Source organism: Mytilus galloprovincialis, chromosome 8, assembly GCF_965363235.1.
Source record: "Mytilus galloprovincialis chromosome 8, xbMytGall1.hap1.1, whole genome shotgun sequence".
NCBI lineage: Eukaryota > Metazoa > Mollusca > Bivalvia > Mytilida > Mytilidae > Mytilus > Mytilus galloprovincialis.
The window spans coordinates 54,566,029-54,577,562 of record NC_134845.1 but is presented as its reverse complement, the minus strand read 5'-3'; the positions used below and the strand labels follow the sequence as shown (position 1 = coordinate 54,577,562).

The 11,534-nt window shown below is 30.2% G+C and overlaps 1 protein-coding gene across 1 annotated transcript; it reads right to left on the bottom strand.

Annotated features, from left to right (window-relative positions):
* Nucleotides 1-796: 796 nt before the first annotated feature.
* On the bottom strand, nucleotides 797-11,411 carry LOC143043717 (uncharacterized). Its single transcript, XM_076215897.1, has 6 exons — nucleotides 11,279-11,411; nucleotides 8,368-8,469; nucleotides 6,234-6,417; nucleotides 2,080-2,382; nucleotides 1,290-1,350; nucleotides 797-872 (listed from the first exon to the last, which is right to left on the bottom strand). The coding sequence occupies exons 2-6, from the start codon at nucleotides 8,431-8,433 to the stop codon at nucleotides 797-799; spliced, it is 690 nt and encodes a 229-aa protein (XP_076072012.1). The 5' UTR covers nucleotides 8,434-8,469; nucleotides 11,279-11,411.
* Nucleotides 11,412-11,534: the final 123 nt, after the last annotated feature.

Genomic DNA, 11,534 nt, shown 5'->3' with positions numbered 1-11,534 from the left:
AAATTACTTTTTGTAGGGCAAATATACATACAAAAAATAATAATATCAATATATTTGTTTTATAATTTTGAAGGCGTATATTACATAAACGGGATGTATACGTTTAACTATTATGTTTCGCCCTCTATTTAGTTTCCTGTGATTTATTATCAATTGCCAGCTGTTTTTTTTTTTAGCTAAACTCTATTTTTAGTGTACATGTCCTTAACGTGTTTCAGAGGATTGTTGAAATTACAATATAAATTGCTTGTATGCAAACCAAACTTTTTCTTTTACAAATTTGACTTGGATAGAAAGTTGTCTTATTGGCACTCATACCACATGTTCTTTTAAGTACTTAAAAAATTATTAGTGTAATAGAAAGGTTACATGAATAATGTTAAGATGACAATGACTATAGTTTGAAAATATTAAATCGTAAGTTGTCATTCCTATTTTGTTGCCTAGAGTAGGCTTAACATCAATTTTTGACAATTAGAAAAACAAATGTATTCAACATTTAAAAGGAAAACAGATTCACTATTGATGTTATCATGAGTTGTTCGAAACAGTTGATACATGTATATTACCAATATCGTTGTGATTATCTCATTTCGATCATCTGCATATAACCATGGAAAGAAAACTGAAATTATTCTGTTGATTTTACCTTTGAAAATTAGAGGATATCGTTTGATCGTCAATACGACAACTATCAATGCTAGACCAAATGACGTAAATGTAAGCAATTATAGGTCACGGTACGGCCTTGTATTCATTTGATAGATAAACACTGAAATTCAGTATTGTGTAATGGTTAACTTATATTACCTGCTGATATCTGTTGTTCATCTAATGTTATTATTGTTGTTGTCCTCATATGTTCGTCGGTTCTGAAATACATTATTAGTTACTTGTAATATTATTATATTGTTTTTTGCGCTTTAAAATTCCAAAATAAATCAAACTTATTTATAGAAAGTACATAGGATTTGCAGATAGCGCTATAAGGAAGTACTGAGTATACTAAGAGTCAAAACAAATTTCAAATTTTTTTTCCCTAAATTTTTAGGATGCAACGTAATTAAAGGAATTTCAAGATCCACTTATCTGCTTCCCTAAAGCTTGCATTTATTTCCAAATTGATGAACTTCACCTTATCAAATTGATTATACTCCAACTTAGATTTTGTTCTAGAAAAGAAGATATATAAGATTGTTTGGTTAAAATAACATAGATAATGCCGGCGCTAAAAAAAGGCAGATACATAGTTTGGTAAACTGATAATTTAATATAAATTGATAACTTACGAATCTTTGTAAATTTCCGGACAATTGAACTTCAACTTTGATTCTTTCAGACATTCATAATCTAAGATAATAAACATTAAGAGTATGGAGATACATAACAATTTAGATAAATTGTTCTTAATACTCATATTTTATCATTCATTCTAACGATGTGAAAATAGAAAATTATATTCAAAGATTTATTTTAACAAAGATTGCCTTACGGCCTTGCACAATGGGATATATCACACAGTCCGCATTTGCAACAAACGACAAGACTGAATATGTACTAGTTCAACTCAAAAACATATGACCTTAAGTATGACAAAATCGAAAACCGAAACAACAAATATTACAAACATCAACCAAGTTGATAGAAAACCACTGTCTGAAGATAAGCCACGTATTTTGTTGTGATAATCGTTTTCTATGCTGACATGAATTATCATTGAATACAGATATGGTCATATTTGTAAATTAATTGTTTACAAAACTTGTGAATACTAATATTGTCTACCTGATATTATTTAAACTTTATTTGGCAAAACGTTTAGGAATTTTGGTCTTCAATGCTCTTCGTACTGTATTTGGCGTTTTTAACTTTTTGAGATTCGAGCGTCTTTTGTATACGAAACGCGCGTCTAGCGTAAATAAAGAATTTAATCATGTTATCTTTGATGAATTTATTTCCTCGATCTTAGTGTCTGGTGGCTTAAAGTATCAAAATTAGAATAACACGAGCCTTTCTAACATTGTATATAAACACATATAAAACCCCTTTCAAAACCAAGTCAAATTCATCTATGTGTACCTCGTGTCAGACGATGTCCTGTCGGACAGGTCTTCACATAGCACGAACAATCTTCTTCGGACGGTACACAAAAACAACCATTTCTTGGTTTCAAAACAAAGTCATAGTTGTTTGTGTAGTCGCAACGACATATTCTGTCTGTCTTTAACGATCCATTGTTGTGAATCACTTGTCCCTCTTGGTTACAATTTGTTTTCTTGTAAACACATTTGCTACTACCATTCGTCCAGAATGTGAAAGGTTGAAACCTATTATCTGAACAAGGCTCGCGTGTAGTTCCACCTAACAATATCTGTTTGTATCCTAGAATAAAAAAACTTCCTGTTCAGAAGCATGACACACTAATCGTGATTGACCAGAAATTATGTATGTCACTGCACTGGGTGCGTTTTTCATTTATTAATCATTTATGTTGTCTTCCTTGGTGCTCGGTTTTAAATAAAACAAATAAAATTGAATTATTAAGTTTTAGTCATTTTCGTTTATGGCTTTTATATTTGATAGACGACCAAAAATACGCATTGAAAAAAAAATAAGCAAAAGACTTGTTTTTTAATATTATATGTTAAATTCATATTTCTTTGTCAGCCACTTAATAATATTAATAGAAGAAGTTGCATTGTTTATTCTTATCGTATATAGCTCATTTCAATGATCTATAACCGATTTAAGTATTGCCTGTTAGATTATATTTCCGGTGAAGGATGTTTTAGTCTATTTTAGTATTTTTCAACATGCATATAAAATTTATGATATAAATCGTTGTGGTGAGGAACTTTAGTAGGATTTCCGACATGTGAAATTGATGTTTTAATGTATACAACGTTTAGAAAATGTTAAATAACATAAGGTATTCACACACCTTTTATTTAGCATGTTTGATTAAAGACAGTTAAAGAAACGGACAAAATAGCATTAATTTAAGATCTTTTTATTAGTATTCATATATGAGCAACAGTTTTACTCCAACGTATTTTTGCTACAAAATGTGTATTTGATATGAAAATGAAATGATTGTAAAATATATATATATTCGGTTAAAATTTGTGATAAAGATGATTTGATTATAAAGTGTGCGTGGAATGGTCTAGTACTTACATTTGACTGTTACTGACCTTACTGTACTAAAGTGTTCAGATTATAAATTATCTGTTTATTATCAACAACATGAACATGTGTATACAAAGATTTAATGTATGTTCTATTTGTTACAGTTTCCGTGGCCATAATTACTTGTACCATACCTCCTTCTACATTTCCGTTAAAAACAATAACTAATAAAAATATTAAAACTTAAAATTTCACGACTCAGATTGAGCAGTATAAATCGGCCTTCAAACACAGTAAAATAAACTGAAATGAAAAAAATGTTTCTGGAGAAAAAAACAGCACACACATGGATAACGAATGGTTAACTTTTGAACATGAATAATTTGATTCCATCATATGTGCTTTTATTTCCAACTGCGATTTCACGCTTTAAGTTAAATATGATGGTCACATGCTTTCATTATATTTGGTTTTTAAGAAATAGAAAATATATAAAGAAAATCACTTTATAACATAATACGTTTGTCACATTTAACATAGATATACTTTTACATTTTTAGTAGTGGAATATAAAAACAAGTTATAAGAATAAAACATTTCTAGATTATTACACGTGTTGGATATTATATAAGTTATAAATTGATATGGGAAGATACATATTTGAACATACAAATACAATGAACGGATATTAACAGAGTCTGTGTTGACTGAATATTGATATACAAATGTATTGTATTATTATTAAATCATATACAAGTATCAATATCCCTCTAATTGAAGTGGAATTTACTAAAGTTAAATTAGAGTGACATTTTCTGAAAACAAACTTTTCACAAAAATTTTAAATTCAAAAATTCAACGGAACTCAATGTTGAAAAATGATGAACTTTAATACCGGCTAAGTGCTAAAATGTGACTGTAGTGAAGTTCATATAGTCAAATCATATGCCTAATTCTAAAATATTATTAAGAGAATCTCGTGATAAAAAAAGGAAACGCGTATCGGTTAAGTACAACACTTCAGATTTACCCTAAATAGCAATAGTTCAATAAAATCTATTTTTAGAAATGATTTTTTTATAAATATATTTCATTCATGTGTCATTAGATATCCGTAAGGCTAATTGGCTCATAGAATGACAACAATCAAGAGGCACTCAAATATCATATTTTATACTGCAACTAGTTGTGCTTATTTCCTGAATATAGTAACTCAGCTTTAGTATGTGCAATTTTAATTTCATCGTGGATTACCTTTTTCACAATCAGGGGTTCATTAAGGGTTGAAAATAAGTTTGAAATTTGTGTTACAATTTAAATAGCTATCAATGTTTAGATTCAAATTGCAGTATAAAACAATATTAGGTCAATTTAATAATAAAAATATAAACTTTTTGGTATTCGGCACAAAGCTGGGGAAGGGCTCGTTAAACCTCGCCCTTCTCCAGTTTCTCAGCTTCATACAAAACAAAAAATAATTTTCTAACATTGACCAAATATTGTATATCTATTTATGTATAAAAAAAGCAGCTATGCCAGCACATGCTGTCCGTGACAGTGTAAACTAAATGCATTGAAAAACAAAATTAATCTTTACATTTTCTTTTATGTCACTGTTTTATACCATAAGAATATAAAAATATAAAAAATATAAAAAAGCAATCTTTTTATACACGTATTATGTTCAATTGTAATGTGAAACTAATTTTCAGGTTCCCCATTCTTGGATTTTGAAATACCAGAAAACAAGGTTTAGATCTTTAATAAAAACTTTCATTTCAATATAGAAAATGACATGTTTTATCATCTTTATAGTTGTATTTTAGAAAAAACAGAAATCTTTTGTTTGATTAAATTTTTTCCAACTTTGCCACATAAAGGGAGGCAACTCAAATGCAAGGGCAGATAATTCAGATTAAGGTACTTTTACAATAGAATGTGTTAGGAATTTACCTATTTTATGATGTAGCGAGAAAACGGGTCCGGTGACCCCATTTTTTATTTTTCTTAACTGAAAGCATACTATAAACGCTATCGTCTCATATGTTATCTAAAAATTATATGGTGTAGTTTACGCTTTATTGCAGAAAATTGGGGTTTCAATACATTATCTATACACAATCTGTCAACTTTGAACACTGTGTACCGTGAAAATAAGTCCCGTGACTCATTTTTTTATTATTTGTTTTTAAAAGCATGATATAAACTACATTTTGGCAAACTATTAAAAAATTCTATGGATTATAATTTAGACACCACATCTACCTGAAGGAAAATATTTGTAAAAAAATATATCCTCCAACTCATAGTATACTTTGTATGTTTGTTTAGCATAGGTTGCACTTTGTAAATACAGTTGTTTCACAATCCATGCCTCTTTAGGGGAAGTACATAACATTCATATATATATTGTTGTGTTTACCTTCTAGTTCCAAGATATGTTCTCTTAGTTAAATCTTTAAGAGACAAACTATGGGAATATAGATATGACACACGAGAAGCGGCAAAATAAAAACTGTGGAAGACCCAAAAAGAAAAGAAGGGTAGGACAGGATTTAAGTATACGTTTCAACTCGTAGACGTTCGCGGCATATACGTGTTGAAAATATGTAGCACATCCCTACATTTTGACCTTAAATGATTGCATATTTGGGACAAATACATACGTGTCCTGATATGTATTTTACAATTTAGCAAAACAAAGGAAATTAATTTAAAGAAAGAAAAACGACCATATGAGTTTTGAAAATAAGTGCTCATAAGAAATACAGTTATCTTAAAAGTCATTATATGCACACCCATTTAAACCACAAGATGTGTTTTATACTTAACTAACAAAAGACTCGTAGGCATCATATTGAGAGAAGCTTGAAGGAATAAAATGTTGTTGTTTTTTTTTACAAACTGTCATTAATCAATGAAACTAGATCTAGATTTATTTTCAATGAAAATTTACTGGTCACTTTGTACGTAAAGATACACAATTAATGTCAGCTTTTAGTACAACGGAATCTGAAATAAAGAAACATGTATTTCCATAGAATAGCCAGTCAATTAACATGATTACGTTTTAACTAGAAGAGTAACTGATAAAAACAAAATACCTGGGTTTTCAAAATCGGGCCATGATCCACAAAACTCTTCATCCTTTTGTCCGTTTTCATCAAAAAGACAAATGTACTTGTCTGTATCGTTACATTCGCTAGCTGCTCTGAATTTCCATTGTGAAGTTTCTGGACATTTGAACCTGGGCAAATCAACATTTGCTACTTCTGTTACAATGAGCATCTAACAAAAAAGAACTTGCAAATCAATTTCAACATTATCTTATCTCAATCGACTTTTAATATCTAAACAAAACTGGCTTCACATCAGTCTCAGTTTATTGTCTTTTAACAAGATACAAGTTTTTCATTCGTTTTAGTGTTGCCTTGATAATAGTCATCGAAATTTTTATACATTTCTTATGAGAAAATTTCTATTGCTTTCAATCTGTGTAAAAAACGAAACAGGATGGAAAAAACCTTATGAGACTGATTTCAATGATTTTTTCGTTTTAAAAAAAAAGAGAAGAGTAGTACGATTGCCAATACAAAAATATCCACCGAAGTTCAAATGAAGTGAATGTCGTGTACATTCAAATCATAGTTATTAATAAGCTCGTTGTTAATAAGTCAAACTAGACGGAAAAGAAAAAAAATAACTGGCTAAAGTCACGGTCAGAGTTCTAACATGACTTATTTTATTTTTATGAAAAATTTTTAATATTCAAAATCCAGATGAATATTTTTACCAATTACTTCTAAAAGATTTTGCTGTCTTTTCTTATTTTACGTATTATATAACTATTACGATATAAAGTGGTCGTAATTACTACACAAATCCACAACTTTGTGAAGGGTTGAATTGGTACATGTGATAATTAAAACTTTGTGTTTTAATATATATTCTTATGACAATATAGTATTCTTAGATCAGTTAGAGCAATATTGTTTTCTTACTAGCCATACACAGTTCATGAAGGAAATACCAAATCTATTATTTTCGAAAAGTTTGTTGGTATTTGGCACCTTTTGTTATCTAGAGGTAGTTGTTGGTTTAAATTTTGGATCTATCTGAAACCCACTGTTCATATTTTAGTACACCTTTTAAGTTTCAGTGTTGGTTTTTATATTGTCTAATTATAAATTAGATTATAGGATAAAAGTTTCATTGAACAAGAACAAAATATCATTATATTCTTCCTTAATTTGTCAAGATAACGGAGACGAAGGTTTTAATGCAAATTCAATATTCTTTGTTTGTCAATTGTTCTCTTTTCTATAACAATATAAAGTTGTCCGCCTTCCTTATTATCAACTATTAAAAATTTGACACGATGTGTATATTTTCTCTTTTCTTCCTCAATAAACATAGTTGTTAGTCTTGTATTATTTTTTACTTTAGTTTTTTTTGTATAATTTGGAGTTTAGTATGGCTTTCATTATCACTGAACTAGTATTTATTTTTATTTAGGGGCCAGCTGAAGGACGCCTCCGGGTACGGGAATTTTTCGCTGCATTGAAGGCCTATTGGTGACTTTCTGCTGTTGATTGCTATATGGTCGGGTTGTTGTCTCTTTGACACATTCCCCATTTCCGTTCTCAATTTTATAATATTGTATATGTTTATCTATGAAAAAACATAATGCATGTTTTGTAATATTCATAGCCTTCCGGTAAAGGAGTTTACTAAAACAGAGATATTAGCATCCAACTAAAGCTCATATTTCATTATTATAAAACACCTTTACAACAGGGCTAAACAAATATATCATTATTAGTGAACTTCTTCACAAGAAAGTTATTAATAGAGCGTTATTTTGAAGAAAAAATGTACTTTAATTGTTTATTACACTAGTGATTCTTTTTTTACAAGGTTATACAAGTTTATCTCAAATTATTATCAACTTTAATTTTTATCGCACATTTATCTTCTTCGACCCAACATTAACATAATTGAATACACTGAATTCTTTGTCAAATACTATAATTAAGAACAAACTATCGGTACATGTTCTATTCCAAATACTTTTACTGAGAGTTTTGACTGTATATTGTATACTAAATTGATAATTTGTTAATTTTTAAATTGTATATTTTGACAGCCATTCATTATACAATATAGTCTGCCAGATATTGTAAAAAGATGTCAAAAACTATACTGAGCTATCATTGTTTTAATATAATATGTACTTACAATAATGATACATTGACGAAATAAGCCAAGCAGCATACATTGGGTAATGTTCCTGTTCGTACTCATATTTATCTCAATAATTCACTATATAATGGTGATAACCTACGGACAAATTGATATACATGTATGTTGTAAAAATCCTTTATCTAATCAGTGCATAGTAAATATAGTGGGCCGATACACAACTTATGACCTCGCTTTTCGTCGTTTGAAATTAATATAGTTCTCTTTTATCAAAGTGTGTTTGTTCTTATTCTATTTTCTTTATTTTTCTCGTTCTCGTTCTTATCTCATTTTTTATGGGGTCGAAATGACAGAAGAGACCTGAAATAAATTTTAACGATGTATCTTGACTGATTTTGTTTTGGAAAGAGTTATTAGGCTAGGTACAAAAACTCGACTTGTCCTTACGGTATGCATTTAAACAGCAGGTTCAAAGGGCTACAACCTACAGACTACAATCTGCTGTACAAAACGACAAATACTATTGCATTACAATTGCCAATTTGAAAAGCAGACATACTTACCTAATGCTAATATCAAAACAAGTGTTAGTTTGGCTTCTACGAATTTTAATTATAAATTCCAAGTCGAAAGAAACGTTAATAGTTTACGCTCAGTATTTATATTTGACCCTCTCATGAACTTACTTTTTGTGGTGCCCATGGCTATAGATGATTGAAATTGAATTGTTTATTGAATGTTGAATATCCATATCAGCACATCCACGTTTGATTTGAAATTGAATTACCTATAGTATGCCATTAAGGTAGCTGAGGTGTCTTCCTCTATCTTAGATTATTATATAGCTGATAACAATCGGTCTAGATCTTGAAGGAAATGTGTATATTTCGAGAACACTAATTAATTCAGGTGTAAAACCGACGCAAAAGATACCAAAGAGACACTCAAACCCGAAAAGAAACTGACAAAGCAATGGCTTGAAAAGAAATACTGTGAATTCATTATTATTCGTTGGATACCAATTTTCGTGGTTTTCGTGGGTACAGGTGAACCACGAATTCAAATGTTCAACGAATTACATATTTTCTATAGGCTTTGTATGCAGATATTGGCAAAACCACGAAATCAAATATCCACGAAAGTGCTGGTTTTCGTCAATCCACGAAAATTGATACCCACGAAAATAAATGAATCCACAGTAGTCAAACAGACAAACAATAACACAAAAAAACACAACATTAAAAAATAGGAATACAATTTAGAGGGTAAATGGGGGATGTGTCAAAGAGACAACAATCCGACCACAGAGCAGACAACAGCCGAAGGCAACCAATGGGTCTTCAATGCAGCGAGAATCTACGGCACCCGGAGGCGTCCTTCAGCTGGCCCCTAAACAAATACGTATACAAGTTCAGTGATAATGGACGTCATACTAAGCTCCGAATTATACACAAGAACTGAAATTGAAAATGATACAAGTCTTACAATACAAAAGCCAGAGGCTCCTGACTTGGGACAGGCGAAAACATGCGGCGGGGTTAAACATGTTTTTTTTAGATCTCAACCCTCCCCTATACCTCTAACCAATGTAGAAAAACAAACGCACAACAGTTTGCAAAGTAAAACTCAGGTAAAAAGAAGTCCGAGTCCGATGTCAGAATAGGAAACAATAGAAACTTAACAAAATGACAATAATACACAAATAACAACAGACTACTAGCAAAAACTGACATGCCAGCTCCAGACTTCAATTAAACTGATTGAAAAATTAGGTCTTCATCATATGAATATCAGGTACAATTCTGCCTGTTAGGGGTTTAGTAGTATATCAATTTAAAATATATGAGAAGAATATAACCCGTGTAATGCCACAACTGGTTTTACAATTAATGTGTTTGATTCCGATGCAAGGACCCTAGAAGTGAATCAATATAATTGAAGCCAGAATAGGCAATCTTTAATGACCGTACAACAGTATCGTAACTATATCCCTTCTTTATAAATCTGTTTAAAGGTTTTCTTAGCTTTTGAGGTGAATACTGACATGTTTGTGTATTGTAAAGAATATTGCCATAACAGATTGGATGTGAAATACCCGAACGTATAAGATGTCTGCATGTTCAGTTATATTTACGAATGATGTCCTTATACCGATGATAAGATTTAGTAAATATTTTGACTAATTTATGATTTTGAAAACCCAGGTGTAATAATTTTTCAGTAATACATAAAAAATGACCACAAATTCCTCCAAAAAGCTGGGGATGATTTCAGGCGGTCTGGAAGGTTAGTAAGGTACTTTGTATGTGTTATCATATTTTCGACTGTTTGGAACAAAACAAAACCAACACAATATTTTTTTTCTCAACTATGCCATTTAAGGGGAGATAACTTAGATAAAGTAACTCTTATAATAATATAAGGTGTTGTAAATTTATCTATTTCAATATGTAGCAAGTTATCGGTTACAGTGCTCCCACATATCTGAAATCATATTATTAGAGCTATCTTTTCATATTTCTAATTAAAATTCTATGTTGCAGTTTTCTTTTCTACAAACTGGGTTTTCAATGCGTAATCTCAACATAATCAGACCGTTCTGCACAATCTGTGTCTTGAAAAATCCCATTTATCCGTAATAACTGTTATATTTTTGACAAAATTTAATCATTAAGAAAATCTATGGAATTTGATTAACTTAAATACTCCCTTTTTACATTTAAACTAATGTTTAAATAACAACAACACGAACAACTCAATTGAACAATACACAAAACAACATCTACATATGTAGGTCAACGACATAAGATTTTTATGAATTTCTGGAATGTTAGTGTGAACACATACTGGTATGTATGAAATGAGGAATACAGACATCCTGACAAACATGTTAAATATAACAAGAATAGTATTCTTAAATCCTTATGTTGAAAAACTGGATACTTACGAATGGTTGTTGGTGTAACACAGTTTACACTTGAACATCTTTTATAGATCCAATCTATCCAAATAGTTCGTTAACAGAAAATGACACTTAAGATGATACATGTACATATAACACATGAACCCCAAAATAGATAATCATATGATCCTTGTTAACCAGTTTAAAAGGATATACATACATGTAAGCGATAAACACAAAGTTAACATGGATTTTTTTTCATGATTGTGTATTCGTTTTTATATTTTTGTACACATCTCTT